General features: G+C 44.1%; 1 protein-coding gene across 1 annotated transcript in view; it reads right to left on the minus strand.

Annotated features, from left to right (window-relative positions):
* The window catches only part of C3 (complement C3), an 82975-nt gene that overhangs the window by 40074 nt on the left and 21186 nt on the right, over nt 1-21715 (minus strand). Inside the window, exons 10-23 of the mRNA XM_063119083.1 lie at nt 21266-21381; nt 20094-20240; nt 17883-18095; nt 17324-17518; nt 15641-15802; nt 15396-15525; nt 14249-14320; nt 11053-11253; nt 10217-10328; nt 8595-8680; nt 8309-8448; nt 6770-6982; nt 2931-2994; nt 294-380 (exon numbers count right to left, since the gene is read on the minus strand). Of these exons, the coding sequence (XP_062975153.1) occupies nt 294-380; nt 2931-2994; nt 6770-6982; nt 8309-8448; nt 8595-8680; nt 10217-10328; nt 11053-11253; nt 14249-14320; nt 15396-15525; nt 15641-15802; nt 17324-17518; nt 17883-18095; nt 20094-20240; nt 21266-21381 (1938 nt within the window). The remainder of the gene's footprint in view (nt 1-293; nt 381-2930; nt 2995-6769; nt 6983-8308; nt 8449-8594; nt 8681-10216; nt 10329-11052; nt 11254-14248; nt 14321-15395; nt 15526-15640; nt 15803-17323; nt 17519-17882; nt 18096-20093; nt 20241-21265; nt 21382-21715) is intronic.

The following is a 21715-nucleotide window of genomic DNA, read 5'->3' on the forward strand; positions in this document are numbered from 1 at the left end:
TTGTAATTTTGCATTGCTGCTGTTTTTATCTGGTTGAGCTTTTATATTGTACTTTATATTATGGTTTTATACTGTTGTTTTATACTTTGAATGGTTTTAATTTTTGTGAACCACCCAGAGAGCTCCGGCTATTGGGCGGCATAGAAATGAAATAAATAAATAAATAAATAAGCAAGCCATTGAGTGTATTGCTGGTGGTGGTCATTTGCAGCAGGCCCTGGGTTGAATGGCATTTTGATCCTATTCACTGCTATAGTCTGAGAGTTCTGTACTTTAAGGTAACTGGCTCTTACCTTGGACGCTGACTTTGGTGTCAACGTCTGTGTCAGGAACCAGACTTTGTAGCATATCAGCTATGACCTGCTCTTCCTGAACTCCATCTAATAAAGAAGGAAAAATGCAAAGAAACATAAACACCAATGTTCATCACACATTACATTCAGTGTGCATAGAAACTGTGTACATGTGCACACAGCTTGTCGATCTGTAAACATTTATAGTTATTCACACTTAATGGAGTGTACATGTGTTCTTACGAGGGGTTCTGGATGATATCCCAGTATCCCTTTACCTATCGAAGGGCATTCCTCAACCTAGAAGAACATATGACAGAGTACTGCAACCCTTACATTGCTGCAACACTATTTCTAGACCTGGCGCAAATATACTTTATAAAAGTACCTAAGAATTTTAAGATGTTGTGATTGTTATTTTAATATTGTATTGGTTTTATACGCTCTTTTAACTAATTTTATGTATTATATTTTAATTAGTGTTGTTCCCCGCCTCGTTCCAGAGGGAGAGGTGGGTAATAAATAAATTATTATTATTATTACTCTTACTTTACCTAACACAGAAATATATCTTAGGGGCCTGTTCAGACAACACACTAAGCCACTAACCCTGGTTAGGCCACTAATCCTTTTGCAGCAAATGGTTAATGATTGTGTTTAAACCGTGGTTATGTAGCCACCATGTTTAGGAATGGTTCACATGACCCACTAAGTCACAGTTCACACGACATGCTAAGCCATAATGTTACGCACAAAATGCTTTACCCACTGTGGTTTAGCGCGTCATCTGAACAGGGTCACTGTGTATAGGTCAAAGTTACTAGTTTTGTCCAAACCATTATGAATGTAAATTGTCCAGCTGTGTAAAAAAGTCCAGTTTTTTTAAAAAAAAAACTGGATCACAAAAATGTAACTATGAAACTTTAAGCACTGAATAGAATCTTAAGGAAAATAAAAATGTGAAATCTTAAGGAGAGTGAAAATGTTCCCTGAGAAGGATTTAATTGGGTGATATACAGTTAAGTAAAGAATTTAAGGTAAACTAGGGTGACCATATTTTGGAAACCAAAAAGGAGGACAACATGGTCGCCCCCAATGGGGCGTGTCCAGTACCAAGGGGGCGTGCCCACCCGAACATAGCCTTGGTCACATGTCTGATTTTACAGCACACATTTAAGACAAATCTGTTCTACATAACATCTTAATGTTAAAATTACTGAAATAAAGAACAAATGAGAGATTCAATGTATCTGAAATTAACTTCACTCACTCCTACTTTTGCAGATTTTGCTGTACTTTGAAGCTTTTGCTATACTCTGTGTGTTACATTCTCCCCTTCCCTCAAATATCTTTTCTGACTGTATCTCCACTCATTGCAAGCTGCTGTTGTTGTTAACATGGTTTGCTACTGGCCCCAGATCTGTTTCAAATTTGGTATGGCTAAAGCTCTACCTAAAAGCTATCATGGAACCAACTTTCAGCTCTTTATCTTTAAAAATGACAGTTTAAAAATAATAATTTTAAAACCTCATTTTTAAAAAAATTCCTAAAAAATCAATGGATGAACGGATCTGTTTAAAATTTGGTGTGGCTAAAGCTCTACCTAAATCCTATCATGGTACAAAGTTTCATCTCTTTAACTTTAAAAATGACGATTTTAAAAATAATAATTTTAAAACCTCAATTTTTAAAAAATTCCTAAAAAATCAATGGATGAACGTATCTGTTTCAAATTTGGTGTGGCTAAAGCTCTGACTAAATCCTTTCATGGTGCAAAGTTTCATCTCTTTATCTTTAAAAATGACAATTTAAAAAATAATAATTTTAAAACCTCAATTTTTAAAAAATTCCTAAAAAATCAATGGATGAATGGATCTGTTTCAAATTTGGCATGACTAAAGCTCTTCCTAAGAGCTACCATTGTGCCACGTTTCATGTCTTTATCTTTAAAAATGACGGAATTATAAGCATTTTTGTTAATTCCCATTAGAGCTGCTCTTTGAAAAAAAAACTGGATTTCCCCTCCCCCTCCCGGATTTGCCATCAAAAACCCGGGCAAATCCGGTCATATGGTCACCCTGGGTAAATCTTTAAACAAAATAGAAGAGGATGAAGTCTAATAAATCAGCTATCCATTCCTGAGTGGTTTGGTCTTTCTCAGGCCTGACTGCTGCTGGACAGTTTCGAGGCTGGAACACACCTGTAGGCCTCAACCTGTCTGTGGCACTCCCTAAATGCATATCTGCTGCTGAATGAAGGCTAGATGAATCCATAATAGGGCCAAGCCACTGCTTCTGATCTTGATGAATGCATGGGCGTACCAATCATATGCAAGCCCCTATGCATGAACAGTTGCTCATGTATTCAGGCTTCCCTTCAGGCTTCCGCCGAGCTCTCCGTCCCGGCCGCCGAGGAGGTAGGTGGGTGGCGGTGGCAGCAGCAGCGGTGGCAAGGACGGCTCTTCCTCGTCTCTTCTCCAGGCAAGTTACACCATCGCTTTGGGGCCACATGGAAGCGCCCTCAGTACGACGTGTAGAATCCCCCCAGGTGAAGGGCTTGCACAAAAGAAAGCGCCCATCACAGGGCTCAAGAAAGAATAAAAAGGGAAGAACCGAAGAAGGACTAACTGTTACTCACTGACTCCTTTTGTAACCGGATCCAGTTCAATAACTTTCACAAGCTTTCTCTGTATTCCTTCAGGCTGGTAAGGAAGTAAGAACAGGAATGGTCCTTTACAAGTCTCATCACAAATAAAATTACTTAACATGACAGCAAAGAGCAACTGAAAATGGCTGCATAGAAACAAAGGCATCTGGTCTCTCTCTCTCTCTCTCTCTCTCTCTCTCTCTCTCTCTCTCTCTCTCTCTCTATATATATATATATACACAGTGTGTGTGTGTGTGTGTGTATGCATGTGATTCAGTAATGTTTTCATAGAATCATAGAATCATAGAATAGCAGAGTTGGAAGGGGCCTACAAGGCCATCCCCCTGCTCAATGCAGGAATCCACCCTAACGCATCTCTGACAGATGGTTGTCCAGCCACCTCCTGAATGCCTCTAGTGTGGGAGAGCCCACAACCTCCCTAGGTCACTGGTTCCATTGTCGTACTGCTCTAACAGTCAGGAAGTTTTTCCTGATGTCCAGCCGGAATCTGGCTTCCTTTAACTTGAGCCTGTTATTCTGTGTCCTGCACTCTAGGAGGATCGAGAAGAGATCCTGGCCCTCCTCTGTGTGTCAACCTTTTGAGTATTTGAAGAGTGCTATCATGTCTCCCCTCAATCTTCTCTTCTCCAGGCTAAACATGCCCAGTTCTTTCAGTCCTGAAAGAACTGGGGTTGACCTGAATCTCCCTAAGTTTCAATTCACACAACAGTTAAGTCGGCTGGCTGTGATGTTATTCCATCAATGTCCAAGGAAACAGACAGAGTCTAGCACCTTTCCTATGGTGCTTATGAAAAGGTTCTTCTTTGGGAGGAGATTCAGGTCAGCCCCATTGCTTCCTAGTGGCTAAGTCATCATAGCCATCTTCACTAAGAAGCAATAATCGCTTATCCATAAACTGAATAAGCAAAGCTGTTACCTTAAGCTCCCTTTTATTTACTCAGCTGTCTCCAACCTGCTGCGCTCATGATGTGTCATTCTATCACCCCCAGCCAGCAGGACAACCCCAGAAGCCATTGGGGAAGGTGGATTCTGTTCGCTGGGAGGAATCCAACCTAGTGTGAACAGACTTCCACTCACACAACTGGATTTCCCCCTCTCCCCTGCAGCCCCTACCCCAAAATCGGCTGTGAAAAGTCCCCCAACCCTCTGCAGCAGATTTTTAGGGTGTGTGATGGTGCAAGGGGACAGCAGATCACTGACAGAAGCTCGTTCATATCACTGACTGAGATTTCCTTACTAATTATAGTTAAGGGATGCTACAAAAACTTCCCACATTTCTTTGGATAAAAAATACAAGTGTGCACTCATCTGGTTAAATGACAGATTGCAGGCACTAGAAAACCTGATGTGCTGTCTAGATAAAACAGTTCATAAGTTCAACTGTAGTTTCCAACTAGCATTGAACCAAATTTTCACGTTAGAAATCCTTCAGCAATTTACTGCTCCCTCAGAACCATTTTTCCCTCCTGCAAAGGACATTGCCCACTCTTTTTTATAGTCTCATTCTTACGAACTTATACAGTTAGTAAGGCACATTAAAAGGAAATGACAATCTTTACTGGGTCCTGACGTGACTAAACAGCTGACTTTTACAATCATTGTGAGACTCAAGACTTAAAACCTTGACCGTTGTGTGTATTGATGGTTTGTATTGCTATTTTAAAAGGTTGGGTTTGCATTTCTCCTTTTAGGTGTTTGAAATAATTTTATATGGGTGCGGTACTGGCTTTTGAAATGCTCCAATTGCTGTTCTAATGATAGTATATAATTGGAATTACATCTTTATTATTTTTATGTAAGCCACCTTGAGAGGGCTGGCCTCCAAAAGGCAACCCATGAAAAACAGAAACAAATAAATTCAGAAATAGAACCCTCACTCCATTTGGGAGCTTGGCAGGGCAGGCGACTGGCTGATTGCACTTTTGGGCTACAGGCGTAAAGCAAAGAGCTGCTACTGTATCTGTGGTGAAATAGCACTAAGTGCGTTATAGGTTACACGCTTTGGGGTGCTCTTCAAGGAAGCACAAAGAGCTTGAGGCGATATAATCAAGAGTGTTTCACTTGTTTGCTGACAGACGCATCAGCAGTTGTGCTTGCTGTTGTCTATGCCCTTATCTGGACGGAGATAGCCTAGCTACAGTTATCCATGCTCTGATAACCTCTCGTTTGGATTACTGCAATGCGTTATACGTGGGGCTGCCTTTGAAAACGGTCCGGAAGCTTCAGCTGGTACAAAACAGGGCAGCCCATTTACTAACAGGGACTGGCTGGCGAGATCACATTACGCCAGTCCTTTTACAACTTCATTGGCTGCCAGTCCAGGTCCGGGCCCGATTCAAAGTGCTGGTATTGACATTTAAAGCCCTAAACGGTTTGGGGCCAGGTTATTTGAAGGAACACCTCCTCCCATATGTACCTGCCCGGACCTTAAGATCATCCACAGGGGCCCTTCTCCGTGAGCCCCTGCCAAAGGAAGTGAGGCAGGTGGCTACTAGGAGGAGGGCCTTCTCTGCTGTGGCACCCCGGCTGTGGAATGAGCTCCCCAGAGAGGTCCGCCTGGCGCCTACACTGTACTCCTTTCGTCGCCAGCTGAAGACCTTTTTATTCTCTCAGTATTTTAACACTTAATTTTAACTTAAATTTAAATTTTACTGTTCTAACTCTGTATTTTAATCTTATATCAATTTTGCTGCGTGGTTTTATCCCGGTTGTGCTTTTTATACTGTATTTTGTATTTGTGTTTTTAAACTGTTGGTTGTTTTATTATGGTTTTAATTTTTGTGAACCACCCAGAGAACTTCGGCTATTGGGCAGTATAAAAATGTAATAAATAAATAAATAAATAAATATGTTGACCTGAAAGTTTAATAATCCTTTTCTTAGTGATCAGTTGAGATTAGCTGAAACTATTAGCCATCTATCGGTTTCTGGGGTGAATCTTCTGCTTGCCTGTGCATTTAATTATCTTTTCGTTAGCGAGTCTGCTAAATTCTCTGCTAAACTGCTAGTTCTTTATGTGTCGCTGAGACATATTCTTGGTTTGCTTCTAGATTTAACCACTCCCTCTTTGGTAAGTTTAAGCAATTCTTTGCTGAAGTGACTAAAAATCATTTATTAAAACTCTCTGCTTGGTTGTAAGGTTGAGATCTGAAGTTGAGACTAATTGCTTGCTTAAGAATTTTACTACATCTGTGTTGAAAAAATTAATTACCTTGCTAATGAGAATAATCATTTGTTTCTTTTTTTTAAGGAAACGGTTGGTCAGTTTTCTGAAGTTTAACTGTTTATTTGCTTCAGAAATAAACGATATTTTTGTCAGTGAGACAAACCATGTGTTTAATTGGAGCCTAATTATCTACTCCTTTATTAATTTTAAAACTATTTCTGTATTTCTGTATTTATTGCATTTTTATACCGCCCAATAGCCAATGCTCCCTCGGCGGTTCACAAAAATAAAAACCGTTCAAAGGATAAAACAAACAGTATAAAAACATGATATAAAATACAATATATCTTCTGTGAGTTTAATTAACTGTTTGGGTGTTTAATGAACTATATGTGAAAATAATTTAGCGATATTTAAGAGCAAATGAATGTAGTCATTAAAAAGACTATGGCACATACGGTATGTATTATATGTGATGTCTGTGTTGGTGATGTTTTAATAATAATAATAATAATAATAATAATAATAATAATAATAATAACAACAACAACAACAACAATGATGATGATGACGACTATGGTGAAAGACCAGCTGCAGCCTCTCTTTCTCTAAGCATCATTGGAAGATCTGACTTGTTACGTACCACAACCCTCAGCTGCTTCTTCACGCCATCAGACACATACTGTCCCCAGACAGCTGCTTTGACCTCAATGTCATGCAATCCCAGCTCCAGTGGAACAATCACAAATGGCACAGCAAAGGAGGACTGGGCTTTAATAATTAACACCTGTTGGTATCGTTGCTTGGCAGTGGAAGCACTGCAGAAGGCTGGGTTGTGTATGAATTCCACCCGCACCTTAGGAGAAAAAGACAAGAAGATGATCCATATACGCTATCCACGAACCCAAACTCTCTCAGTGGTGGGACACACAGTAGCACTTCTGATGAAGTTCACAAGTTACAGGCAAGCTAATAGGGGGCTTCATCATAGCTGAGCTGAGATTTGAACTTTTCAGGTCCAGTAAAGTTACACCAGTTCTCATGAGTGTGAGGTCAGGAAGCTTCATTCTTACGTTCAAAGGAAGAAGAAAGACACACAGTGCACTCCTGAATTCCTTGCAATAGCCCAAATGATGCTGTGTAGCAGAACTTGTGAAATACATAGCTATGTACTATCTGTGATGGAACCGCTCGGCTTGACTCAGCAATTCCGGGCCGGAGAAGGGGGGTCTAATTTGGCCAGCCCAGACGCACGCCCCTTCGCTACCGCTTTTAACCCTTTGGGAGTCTAGGTTCTCATGGAACAACACCACACAGGCGATAGGGACCAAACACTTTTATTCTTTACACAAACACACTTCCATAAGGGTCCACACATTAAGGTAAACACGTAAGAGGTTTTGGAGAAAAACACAGACAAAGGAATGACACACTCTGGACAGCAGGGACTAGTACCCTCACCTTTTGCACACTCAAACCAATTGGATTCACACTCACTCCCCACTAACCACCCACCAGCCGTAACTTCGGCAAGGTCCCTTGCCCACTTGTACCCAAACATAATCTAAAACATAACAAACACTTAACACTGCGACTCAACCTCTGTTGCTCACTTTGACTTGGCTTCACGCCACTCGAACTGACTCTTTCCCTCAGCAGCCACGTGGGGCTTCCACCATCCAGCCGGCCCAGCCTGGATGCTCTTGCTCACCATGCACTCACCGGACTCCTAACACCCATAGGAAAGAGGCCGGACCCTTGGGTGCCCAAGCTTTTTATCTCTTTCTGGGACTCCCTTGTCATCAGACCCACCCTGACCAATTGAAACCCCTTAGCAACCCACACCTCACCCGAAGGGAGTGGGGAATGCTCCCAGACATTGCACAGCTGCAACTTGTTACTCTCCCCCCCCCGGTACCAGCCCGGGGAGGCGTTATCAGATGCCAGGCACTTCTCACATAGCGTGGCCTTGGCATTTTACTTGCTACTCCCTTTTCGGACACAAAGAAACCCCTCTACCTCTCCCCGGGACAAAGCAAAGATGTTCTCTTAAAGGGACCATGGGCCCAGCCCATGACACTATCAAGCTGCACCTCAGGATTCAATAGAAGCCCTAGCATCACAAGTGGTATAAACTTCCTAATTCCTAAAAACACAGCCCTGCCAAACTCCCAAAGCTTACCCTGATATCCCGCTCTACATAGTTGTAGAGAACAGCCCGAATCTCCACCTGTTCATTCCTCACCACCGAGTAGGGCAGCCGTAAATCAATGAAAAAGTCCTTCATTACTGTTATCTCATAAGGATCAGCCACGCAGATCCCTGCAAGGAAGGTTAATGGGGAAGGAAGCAGTCTGAAAATCAAAAACACTTATCCTTTTGAACAAATCTCTTACGTGCTTATCAAGGCAGAGTATAGCTGGAATCATGAGCTCAGTCCACTCTCCTGACTGTCCATGTTTCATTACCTTTTGTGTCTGAAATGCTCACAGCTAACACCTCCCAGGTTGTGATCGAATCCTTCAGGTAAAAGGACACTATCTTGGATGAGACCCTAGATACAAAGGGAACAGTGTCACTCCTGGGTGCAGCTGCTACAGTGTGCAATTTAAGAGGGGAACTATATGTGACAATATACATGTGGCGGCGGCTGGATATATAATTCCCGTCTACCTCTTCAAAACATCTAGGACAACTTACCCGTGTCCTGATGTGCACTGCCTCTCATCCCTGCCAATTGCAGCCAATGATGTGGATTGGGGGTGGGAAACACATAACACATTGGGAAATGGCTACACTGTCCTGAGCTTTATTAATTTATTTATTACATTTCTATACTGCCTGATAGCCGGAGCTCTCTGGGCGGTTCACAAAAATTAAAACCATTCAAAGTATAAAACAACAATATAAAACCATAATATAAAATACAATATAAAAGCTCAACCAGATAAGAACAGCAGCAGTGCAAAATTACAACTTTAAAACACTGAGTTAAAATTTATTTATAGACTGTTAAAATGCTGGGAGAATAAAAAGGTCTTCACCTGGCGTCTAAAAGCATATAATGTAGGTGCCAAGCGAACCTCCTTAGGGAGCTCATTCCACAGCCGGGGTGCCACAGCAGAGAAGGTCCTCATCCTGGTAGCCACCTGCCTGACTTCCTTTGGCAGGGGCTCGCGGAGAAGGACCCCTGAGGATGACCTTAGGGTCCGGGCAGGTATATATCGGAGGAGGCGTTCCTTCAGATAACCTGGCCCCAAGCCATTTAGGGCTTTAAATGTTAATACCAGCACTTTGAATCGGGCCGGGACCTGGACTGGCAGCCAATGAAGCTGGAAAAGGACTGGTGTGATGTGGTCTCGTCGGCCAGTCCCTGTTAGTAACCGTGCTGCCTTGTTTTGTACCAGTTGAAGTTTCCGGACCGTTTTCAAAGGCAGCCCCACGTATAACGCATTGCAGCAATCCAAGCAAGAGGTTATCAGAGCATGGATAACTGTAGCTAGGCTATCTCCGTCCAGATAAGGGCGCAGTTGGTATATCAGCCCAAGGTATATTACTGAGAAGTAAGGGGGATCTATAGGTGCAGTTGCTGTTACATCCAGTTACATACCATAACATCCAGTTCTAGTATTAAAAAGTCCTGTGGAAAAGGCAGACAGCTGTTCCATTGTCTGCCTCTAGAGTCCTGCCACTTTGAAGAAGGAACCATGTTCATTCCCCAATAGCAGGCCAGTGAAGCAGACGTATTGGCTTAAAAAAATACCTGTATACAGAAGCCTTCCCTTTCCCAAAGTCTCATGGCCAACCCAGTCCATCAGGCAAGAGCTAAATGGCAGCATCCCCCACCCTCACCCCATATACCATTTAGTGCCCCTTCTGCCATTTTCCACCCCCTTTGTACTGTTAAAGAAGGGTCTATGCTTCCTGCCTCAGAACTGAGCAAAAGCCTTTACCCTCCCAACCTAGAAGACCTGCTTTAGTCTAGAGACAAGCCTCATTTCTCATCTGTACATAGGACAACTAAGTTTGCCTTCAGACTCCAAAGTGGGCTAATGCAGAGAGGAGAACATAGACACAGAAAGTATTTTACCCTTGCTCATTTGGAGCTGCAGTCAGCTGTTCCGTTTGCCACAACCAGCTGTGTGGAAATTCAGTCCTGGATATGATCTGTTCATCCGATAAGAACTCATCATCAAAATCGCCTGAGAGAACAGGATACACAGACTTAGCTTTGACTGACTTATTATTGAGGTTTCTCAAGAGGTGCAAAAGATTGATCCAAAGCTTGACTTCTTGGACCCTACTCATTAAAAGGAAATAAAAACGACCTCACCATGCTTGGGTAGCTAATGCTTATGGCCTGGACAGTATCCGTATTGTTCGATGCCACAAGTCTGATATGGTAGGACTCTGACAGAAAGGCCAAGGTTCATACTGCATTTTCTTAATGGTGCAGAATGACCACTGACCAGGCACTGCTCTGTGATCTCACCAATCTGCAGTTCCTAAACCAAGACTATATCCAGTTCTAACCTCTCTGCCCCCTCGGCCTGGTACTCCCTCCCAGAACACCCACACAGTGCCACTTTTCTCTCCCTCCCTTCAAACTCCTCCTCAAAACCCACTTTCTCTATGAAGGCTTTAGGTCCTCACTTGCCACCTGAAACAAAGTCTATGCAAGTGCATTTGTGCATATCGGTTTATTCTTTTCCGGCGTCCTCCTCTCTTCCTTCCTTCTCGCCCATCGAAGCACAAGGGCCAGCCTTTTTTGCTCATGTAAAGTGGTCCCAAATCGATATAATAATAACACATTCCAAGGGGTTTTGCAGTGCCCCCTGTGTCCTTCCTAGCCATGTCTTCCATCTCCCCAATCCTGTGCTTTTGACTGATATTTTCTTTAAAAAACAGAAATAAAACTCTACTTGCTTCTTGCCAGTTGCAGCACTTCGTCTCGTTGTAGGTTATCCCGGATGCCTTTGATGTAGAGGCAACATTCAAGGAAGGCACTTTGGCACTCGGGCTGATCCACAATGTATTGTGCACGTTTTTCACAGGTGTACCCCATGGGGTTCTCATGCATGCCATCTTCGCAGCATTTTTTTAACTCCCGATCCTCATACAGAGCAACTGAAACATGAAATTTCAGAGAATGTCTGGTCCCCAAACTAGTGTAGCCATACTACTCATAACAGGAGAAGATTGTTGCAGGAGAAGCATGTTGCTATGCAGATAAACTCTATGAGTGAACTACTTGCTCACGATGCCCTAGCCAGCTTCCAGGAACATATTTTGACCTTCTTCAAGTTTTTATGCATTGCATTATGAGAGCCAGTGTGGTGTAGTGGCTAAAGTGTTGGACTGGGAGTCGGGAGATCCGGGTTCTAGTCCCCACTTGGCCATGGAAACCCCCTGGGTGACTTTGGGCCAGTCACAGACCCTCAGCCCAACCTACCTCACAGGGTTGTTGTTGTGAGGATAAAATGAAGAGGAGGATGAGGATTATGTACGCCGCCTTGGGTTCCTTAAAGGAAAAAAGGCGGGATAGAAATGCAATAATAAATAAATTATTAACTACTACATCAGGAGTCTTGTCTATCACTTTGGTTAGATGCTGCAGTATATCCAGAGCCCTTAACAAAAGTGCTCCTGTTCCCCCTTCCAGAATAGCATAAGCTTTTAGGGGCTTAATCAAGTTAATACCTTCCACTGCATCACTGCCTTTTTATTCAACCAACACCATCAATATTCTGTGGCTCAACTGACCTCAGTATTCCATAAGTCCTGGGAGGTTCTGCGTAGAAAGCCCCTATCCCTCCCACACGTGACACTGCTTTATACTGCAACACAGGCAGAGCACTGGTCTACCTGGGCCAGTATTTGACCAGCACTGCCATATTACATTTCTATACTGTTCAATAGCTGAAGCTCTCTGGGCAGCTCACAACAATTAAAACCATAGACAGCAACATAAGATAGCCAGGACTGAACCTTTTGCAAACAAAGTGTGTGCTCTTTCGGTGGCCCCTCGTGAAACTTCTGTGATACTGAGTCAGACAGCTAGTCCATCCATCCCAGTATTACCTACTAAGATGGCCAGTTGCTCTCCAGAGAAAGGGCTTTCAACAGCCCTGCTACCTGAGACCCCTTTAAATTGGAGAAGCTGGCGACTGGACCTGGGTCTTCTGCAAGCAGTGCAGCATATGCTTTACCACTAAACAATGGGTCCTCCCCACAAACACCCACAGGAGACACTTGGCCTTTCCTCCTGTTGATGATAATGAGATATAATGAGATACTCTCCATGATGAAGATTCTTCTTTGTCAGACATGGGTCTGTTCCTTGAGAGAACAAAAATTGGCTACTATTTATACTCAATAGCAAAGCAAAACAGGCATTGTGTTTTTTTTAGCATTCTTCCACTCGACTTTCAGAGCCCAGGAGCAAGAGCCCTCAAAGACTGGGGTCTCCAGTAACAGCAACTCCCAGGAGGCATCAAAAGGCATCAGTCTTTTTGAGCTGGAGCCTTCCATCTCAGATCCCACATCTTGTTCACTTGACCCTGGGGAGTTCCCATTTCCCTCTGATCTGAGGAATGGACTTCAAGCTCCTCCACAGTGAGAAGGGAAACCCTGAGCAGCGTTCCCTAACTGGCTCCTCGCTTCTGCAACCCTCGCCCCCGCCCCCAGATGATGTCAGTGACTACACAAAAGGGCACGGGCCATTTAACAGGCATCTACAGCACTTGAAGAAGTGCAGCTTCCAGAAAGCCTCTCCTGGCCTGATTATAAAAGCCGGTCAGTTACTCGAGGTCAGCATGTACTGGTTCCTCTCTATTCGGCCCTGGTTAGGCCTCATCTAGAGTCTTGCGTCCAGTTCTGGGCTCCACAATTCAAGAAGGACGCAGACAAGCTGGAGCGTGTTCAGAGGAGGGCAACCAGGGTGATCAGGGGTCTGGAAACAAAGCCCTATGAAGAGAGACTGAAAGAACTGGACATGTTTAGCCTGGAGAAGAGAAGATGGAGGGGAGACATGAGAGCACTCTTCAAATACTTAAAAGGTTGTCACACAGAGGAGGGCCAGGATCTCTTCTCGATCCTCCCAGAGTGCAGGACACGGAATAACGGGCTCAAGTTAAAGGAAGCCAGATTCTGGCTGGACATCAAGAAAAACTTCCTGACTGTTAGAGTAGTACGACAATGGAACCAGTTCCCTAGGGAGGTTGTGGGCTCTCCCACACTAGAGGCCTTCAAGAGGCAGCTGGACAACCATCTGTCAGGGATACTTTAGGGTGGATTCCTGCATTGAGCAGGGGGTTGGACTCGATGGCCTTGTAGGCCCCTTCCAACTCTGCTGTTCTATGATTCTATGATTCTATGTTTCTGTTCTCTGGCTGCAGGATTGCTCTCCATGGTCCTGAAACCAAACCCCACATCCAATGCCTAATGCTGCAATACTGCCTGCCCCGCAGAATCTGCTCCTCTTGGCCTGCCCCATCAGCTGCCTCCTGCTGTACCTCTGAGCTGTTATCTAGAGCAGAGGTCTCTAACACAGTGCTCGCAGATGCCACCCCACCCAAAAGGCTAGGCTGAGACACCTGCCAAGCTATTTTCTCTGCTGAAAAATGACTGAAGGTGTGTGGGGGAGGAGGATGAGAGAGAGAGGGAGGGAGGGGAGCCATAGAAAGAGGTGGGGGAAGCTAGAGAGATGGCAGTAAGGAAGAAAGGAAAGAGAAGCCAGAAACAGAGGGTGGGGGAAATAGAAAAGAGAGCCAAGGAGCCACAGAGAGAAAGAAGCCAGAGTGAGTAGCACACACAGGATGCATCATCCTGCTCAAACATAGATGAAGTTGAGACGCTCCCATCATTTCTGCGATTGGCCACCCATCCTCTGCAGTATCCAATTTGTGATAGTGCCCAGGGCCATGAGCTAGAGCACATGCCTCAGACCTAGGCAGGAACAAAACTAGAAACAGGTTGTTCCTCCACTGTCAAGCCTACTTTACATATTCCGGCCTATTAGAGAGATTGGGAGCAGCAACCCATCCAAGGACATCTTGCACTACTGCAGAGAAATATCCTGAACTCTTGGAGTTAGATGGGTCCTTTGTCACTCGTAACGTACCTTTGTTTGCCTTAGTCTCAATGAGTTGTATGGAGCTACGTCTCCGTCTTGCAGGCTGGGGGCACTTTGGATCTGTGGGGTGGAAGGCAAGAACAGGAAATTGTCATGATTGGAAATAAGAAGATAGTGCTGGATTCTAACTCTTGTGGAGACTGACCCTAGGCATGCTTACTCAGAAGTGAATGGGGCTTACTCCGATGTAAGAGAGATCAGAGTTGCATCCTTAAAAATTAACTACATTTAAGAGTTGCATCCTTAGAACTTAACCACCATTTCTAAACCAACAGAGCTTACAGAGGATGCAGACAGGTGATGGTGGCTGGGGATGCATGTTTAACCCAATGCTTCCCATTTCTTAGAAACAGCTGCCTTCTGGCATTTCTGCCATGCATTTGCATATATGGCTCGGGTCCAGGTTATTTGAAAGACCATATTCTCCCTTATGAGCCTGCCTGTGCTTTGAGATCTTCTGGAGAAGCCCTTCTTTCAGTCCCACCATCTTCACAGGCGCACTTGGTGGGAACACGGGAGAGGGCCTTCTCGGTGGCTGCTCCGGTGCTCTGGAACTCTCTTCCCGGGGAAGCTAGGCTGGCTCCCTCCTTGACGGGCTTTCGGAAGCAGGCTAAAACTTGTTTGTTCCAGCAGGCCTTTGGAGAATAATCTGTCCCTCCATCTATGTTAATTGACTTATAATTTTGTTGTGTATTTTAAATATGTTTTTTCTTTTCTTTTTTCAATGTATATTTTAAACTTTGTAAGGCCGCCTTGAGGCCCAGTATTGGGCAAAAGGCGGGATAATAATAATAATAATAATAATAATAATAATAATAATAATAATAATAATAATAATATCATGTAGTGCAGCCTTCCTCAACCTGGGGCACTCCAGATGTGTTGGACTGCATCTCCCAGAATGCCCCAGCCAGCTGGGATGCTGGGATGGTTGATGATGCTGGGATGGTTGCCTGTAGTCCAAGAACCTGCACCCAGCGTCCTCCACCTGGGGTCCTGGGCAAAAACTATCAATCATACGATGCTTAGTCCTTGACACAGCAGACTGTCTAGAACAGGCCTCTAGGTGAAAAGTGCTTCTCACACTGGAAGTCCTTTGTCCTCTTAGTGGCACAAACCCCCACCCCAGTAATACCTGATCGTTGTTTCGTGGAGATCTTATTGCTGGCCTCCAGGGCCAGTCCAGCATCTTCAAACACACCCATATTGTTCGCGCCACTGCCAGCCGTACAGCCGATGTCACTCTTTTCCACTGTGTCCCATACCTGGCATGCAGTAAACACAACTGATAAGAAAAAGCAGTGTATAGACTCAGCAAGGACCACACTGGAAAAACCTCAAAGCTTAAGGATCCCCATTCCAAGGAATTCACCACCTTACCTTAGCTTGGGTAAGCTTGTGCTTCTTGTTAAGGACGTAGACTCCTTTGTCCACAGCCACAAGACCGACTCGAGCATTCGGATCCCCTTCCAATTTAATTTTCATTTGCGTGCCTGGCTCATGAATTCGATTGTCTCGTTCAGTTGCGCCTTTCACAACCAGCTGTTCAGAGAAGGACGGCAAAGAGGTTTAGTTCTGTGATGGGGACGTGCCTAACTGACACGGAGAAACTGCTCTGACAACCTTTTAAAAAGGTTATAAAGATGGTTTGTTTATTTATTTATTTCATTTCATTTCATTTCATTTCTATACTGCCCAATAGCCAGGGCTCTCTGGGCAGTTCACAAAAATTAACAAAACTCCTGTATGTTTTCTTCTGCCAAAGTTTTTTAAAAGAGTGTAAAAGGAAAGGAAAGGAAAGGAACCTCTCGTGCAAGCACTGAGTCATTACTGACTCTTGGAGGGATGCCAGCTTTCACTGACGTTTTCTTGGCAGGCCTTATAGCGGGGTGGTTTGCCGTTGCCTTCCCCGGCCGTTATTACCTTTCCCCCAGCTAGCTGGGTCCTCATTTTACCGACCTCGGGAGGATGGAAGGCTGAGTCGACCCGAGCCGGCTGCCTGAAACCAGCTTCCGCTGGGATCGAACTCAGGCCGTGGGGAGAGTTTCAGCTGCAGAAACTGCTGCTTTACAGCTCTGCGCCACATGAGAGAATATGGTTCAATTTACAATGTGCAGCTGGGGACAGAAGGTGCCCGTTCCCTGGGACACAACAAAATTCAGAACAGGGAGCCAGTGGTGCAACCCCACGTAGCCCCCACACCCCTGGCTGATCCCCTGCGTGACCTTAGAGGTCAGCTGTGACAGTGTATCAGGCGCCCACCCTCCCACCCAAGTTAGAGGCCATCTGGATATTCTTCAGCTTCAGGTTTTCTGCTCAGCCTTGCACATCCCACCCATCCAAAACCTGAAAGAGGTGGGTTTTTTCCATTCAAAGGCACCGTTTTTCAAGAGTCATTTGTCTTCCACTTAGATAATCTCTAGAGACCTGAATGTCAGGCCTCAAACCTGGAAATTATGGAGCAGATGTGTGCACACAATAATACAATTTAATAAATGTGACAGAGAGAGACATTGACCCTGTTCAGATGACATGCTAAGCCACAGTGGCTAAACATTATGGCTTAATCTGTCATGTGAACCATGACTCAGTGTGTCATGGGAACCACTCCTAACCATGGTGGCTACATAAACACATTCACTAATCATTTGCTGCAAAAGAGTTAGTGGCCTAACCATAGTTTAGTGTGTTGTTTCAACAGGCTCAATATGGAACAGTATTTTACCAGGGACAAAAACCACTCCCTCCTAAAATAAGGACTGTCTGTGGTTCATTGAAACTTGGAGCACACTTCATATTCCTAAGAAGTATACTTGTGCAACGTTTTGGGTATTAGTGTGTCTGATGAGGAATAGTCTTAGGGTAATACATTTACATGTGAGTTATGTTTTATGCATTTTCTAACCAGAAGTGAAACAAATGTGTGTGGGGAAGTCTCATATCAATATGTTTGGGGGGAGGGGGGAGGGGCGGGGAGAAGCCATATATTGAGTTAATGAATTTTTGCTACAACTGTACCTTGCTCTGATATTGCTACAGAAATTAGCAGGAAGAGTGACCTACCTTTCCCATACAGGTATCCTTCACGTCCACCCAGACGGAGTCAGCCACGATCTCACTGTTCCCCAGTTGGTAATAAGCCACAATACGGAAGGAAGGGATGAGAGCCGGAGTGACGGGCAGAGACATGGTCAACAGATTCTGTCCAGCTGCCCTGATCTGCCTCCCAACCTTGAAAATCTTCCCTTTAGTCAAAATCTGATGGTGAACAAAACATACTGATTAATGAAGGTGGTTAAGAAGCAGGGATTGGTTTGAAAAACTCTGTGCACTAGGCTAACATGTTAAATAAGGGCATTACAAATATGTTTCACCTCACAATGGAGCACTGTGCCATGAAAGAGATTATTTACTGTGGTGGACTCTTTGTTAGTGCCATATTGTAAAACCGTCCTCAACCCAGAGTTTTCAAGAAGAAAGTGGCTGCAGAGAAGATGACCGAATCCTGCTTTCTCATGAGGACTAGATACATGGCTAGAGGCTTCCCTTCCCTCCTTCACCAACAACTTCATTGTTAACAGGGTCCTTGGATTTCAAGGCAGTCCAGGTCTATAACACTTACTATGTAGGTGAAATATTGTATCTGATTCAGCACTTGTGGGTTGTTGCCTCTCACGTTGAAATTGACAGGTAAGTTGTCTCCAGCCTTGAGTTCAGAAGCTGTGACTGCTAAGTGGAGAAAGTTTCCTGAGTTTCCCTGAGTTTGGTAGGCAGTAGCCACCATGCTCTTGGTTGCCTGGCGGTCATTTGGGAGTCTCCCATGGTTGGTTTTTACCTAGAAAGGGTGAGAAGGGTTAACTGAATCTCAAAGCAACAATGAAGCTTTTAACTCCAACACTCAGCGATAAGCAGAAGGTCCACAATGAACCCCAATGAAAAAAAAGTTGTATGGAATTGGCTGGAATCTTCGTCGAAGGTGAGCAGAATGCAGCAATGTCAGGGACTGACGGAGCGTGGCCAGTGCTGTTCCCCCTCCCCTGAATACTTTGAACCCTCAACCCTTCCCTGTTCACATCTTCCCAAGAAAGAATATTATAGACTGATTTTCAGCACAAGCCAACTGAACCAGCATGTGAAAACACTCCGAAGTAATGCATGAACTGCGGTCTACAGCATACTGATGGCTGAGAAGTATAACCAGGATGTAGGTCAGGTTGTGACTCATGAACTGCCTAGAAACTAGAAAATTGCAAAGTGAATTTAGGGTTCATAAACTGTTAGTGACGACTCTGTCTGAAGTCTCAGTCATCCATATCAGCATATCAAGTTGCCTTATCCCAAGTCACAATACTATTAACTGTAACTGAAAATGTCTTCCCAAAGTTTCTGGGATTGAGAGGAGTATTTTTCCCCCTAACCCTGCTACTCTTTTAATATGGAAATGCTGGGGACTGAAACTGAGATCTTGTTCATCAGTAGTGGGGAACCTTTTTAATGTCAGGGGGTTCATGCCCTTGGGGTAATTTGTTGAGGGTCACATGCTAGTGGTGGCTGTCCAGTAGTGAACAGGTCCAGCGTGGGATCACCTCTTTTCTCTTTCTTCCATCCACTTCCCGCTCTCTTTTTCCCTCTTCCCAGCCCAAGGGGCTGCCAAAGAAAGGATTGTCTCGCTTGAACTGATAGTTTTGAAATCTGGAGTGTCATCATACAAGGGGAAATCGTGTTCCTTACCATCGCTTCCCCGACCCCACATTTGTCCCTCATTACTTCCTCTTTCTTCCTGGAGGGGAAAGAGGAAGTAAACAAAGACCACATGGCCCATTCAGGGGCTGTTTTTATTGCACCGCTTTTCCTGCACACAGCAGGAGATCGTGGCACATTCCGTTTGGAAAAAAAAGTCAGATTAAAAGGGGTCTATTTTGCAACAGGAAAACAAGCAGAAGGAGCGGGACGTGCGCAGGAGGCAGACAACGTTGTCTAAAGGACACACACACATCCGTAAGTGTACAGTAGCGAGCGAGCATTAAAAACTAGTCTGATGAACCTCCTGGTTTAGGGCTGCATGAAACAGACCAACACCTAGGTGCCCACCTATATATGCAAAGGATGTCCTCTACCGCTGAGCTATGGGTCCTCATACACTAAACTTTTGAATGTTTACCACTGAAAGGTAGTTTGGTTCTGTTTAGAAGGTAAAGTACCATATTTCTTCGATTCTAAGACGCACTTTTTCCCCTAAATAAACAGCTCTAAAAATGGAGTGCATCTTAGAATCGATGGCGTCTTAGAATCGAAGCAATACGGTAAGAGGAAAAGAGGAAGCTCCTGCAGCAGCCTCGAGCCATGCGAGCGAGGAGGAGCTGGTTGGGCAAGCGCCTGGTTTTTCGTTAGTCAAATTTATTCGTAAGTCCCATCGATTTCCATGGGACTTACTCGCGTGTCGTCGTCCCCTGGTGCACAGACAAGTAAAGAGCGGGACTGGAGAGTTAAGCGTTTTAGCTCCTTAATCGCGTCTTCTCCTCTCTCTCCCCGCCCGAAAATATTGTTTACTCTTTGTTTCAACGCCCCCCCCTTCTTCCCACACAAACGGCGGTTTCTTCTCTCACAGAGGGAAAAAAGAAAAGGTCACAACCATTAGAAGAAAGCGCGGGGGGGGGGGAAAGGAGGTTGGCTGGGCAATGAGGGAAGTATTTCTTCGATTCTAAGATGCCCTTTTCCCCCAAATAAACATCTCTAAAAATGGGGCGCGTCTTAGAATCGATGGCGTCTTAGAATCGAAGAAATACGGTAACCGATAATCACAGTGCATTAGCATAATCTGATAGTGACTTACAGTGATTCTTAGCTCTTGGCTATTTGCTGGTGTGTTCAGGATCAGCTTGGCAGTCCCGTCATTCTGGGTAGTCGATTCAGCCTGAATGGGCTCTGATATCACAGGGATACGGTCAGCTGGACTGCCATCAGGGTTAGTGACATACACCTGAAGCAAGTCAGAAAAGATAATTGAACATGGAACATAGAGGTTTCTGCTGAGTCTATACCACTATTGCCAGAACATTTACAACTTCAGAGGATTCAAGGGATTTCCACTGCTATTTATTTTAAGTATGTCAGCCTGAATTTATGATAGCACGAGTGATTCTGGAGTGGGTCAGAAAGGGCGGGGGGGAAATGGTTTGGGAGACTGATTTGAAGATACAAATAGGACAACAGAGGTGGGATGGACTATGGAGGCAGAGAGTGTTGAGAAATATGTCAGTAAGAATAAAGGAGAATTACTATAAACTTGTATGGAGGTGGTACTTAACTCCGGTTAGATTAAATAAGATTAATAAACAGCTTTCAGCAGATTGTTGGAGGGGTTGTGGAGAAAAGGGAACGTATTTACATATGTGGTGGGATTGTATATATGTGCAAAAGTTATGGAAGATGGTGTTTTATGAGATTGAACAGATTGTGGGATTTAAAGTAGAAGTTACACCAAGGATTGCATTACTCTCACTGCATGATGATCCTAAATGTAATAAAGAAATGAAAGAATTGATAACGAACCTACTGACAGCTGCGAGGTTGATAGTAACTAGGAATTGGAAAATTACAGGAGATTATTGTATTGAAGAATGGTATAAAGAAGTGTGGGACATTGCTATAAACGATAAATTGACATGTAATATAAAAATGCAAAGAGGCATAGTAAAAACGAATGATTTTGAGAGTATATGGAAAAAGTTCCTGGAGTTTGTATTTTCTAAAGGAAGGGGGGTTCCACCAACAGATGAAACTATGAGTTTTTGGAAACAAGAATGAGATCCCGAGGTGGGGGGAGCACTGTTATGTTTATTATATTATGTTTAATAGGTTAATATTGAATATATGATAGTAAGGTATGATAATATCTTGTATTAAGTGATTTTGATTTGTGTTTGTTGTTTCAATAATAAAAATATTCAAAAAAAAAAAAAAGAAAAAAAGAAAGGGCGGGGGGAAATCTCCAATTAATATTACCATCAGTTCGTAAGGCATCCCTGGCTTGAAGTGCTTGGGGGTTTTTGTGAAGTGGATCTGATAGGGAGATTTCACAATGTTAATGCCGGTTCGCTCAGTCACCACCATATCACTCCCTGCAGAAAGAAAGAAAGAAAGAAAGAAATTCAGATAAAAATATCAAAAGAAGTTGTATGAGGGGGGGGGGAGAAAAAGCCTACCATAACAAGGGTGCCACAGCAGAAAAGGCCCTCTTCTTGGTAGCCACCTGCCTCCTTTCCTGTGGCAGGGGCTCCTGGAGAACAATTGCTGGAGCTGATCTTAAGGACGAGGACAAGTATATATGGGACTATGGGTGGAGATGTTCCTTCAGGTCACCTGGTCTCAAGCCACTTAGGGCTCTGAATGTTAATAGCAGCCCTTTGGGTGTGTGTGTGAGAATGAATGGGTGTGAAGGTGCTTGTGCTGTAT

Source organism: Elgaria multicarinata, chromosome 3 (genome assembly GCF_023053635.1).
Source record: "Elgaria multicarinata webbii isolate HBS135686 ecotype San Diego chromosome 3, rElgMul1.1.pri, whole genome shotgun sequence".
Classification (NCBI taxonomy): Eukaryota; Metazoa; Chordata; class Lepidosauria; order Squamata; family Anguidae; genus Elgaria; species Elgaria multicarinata.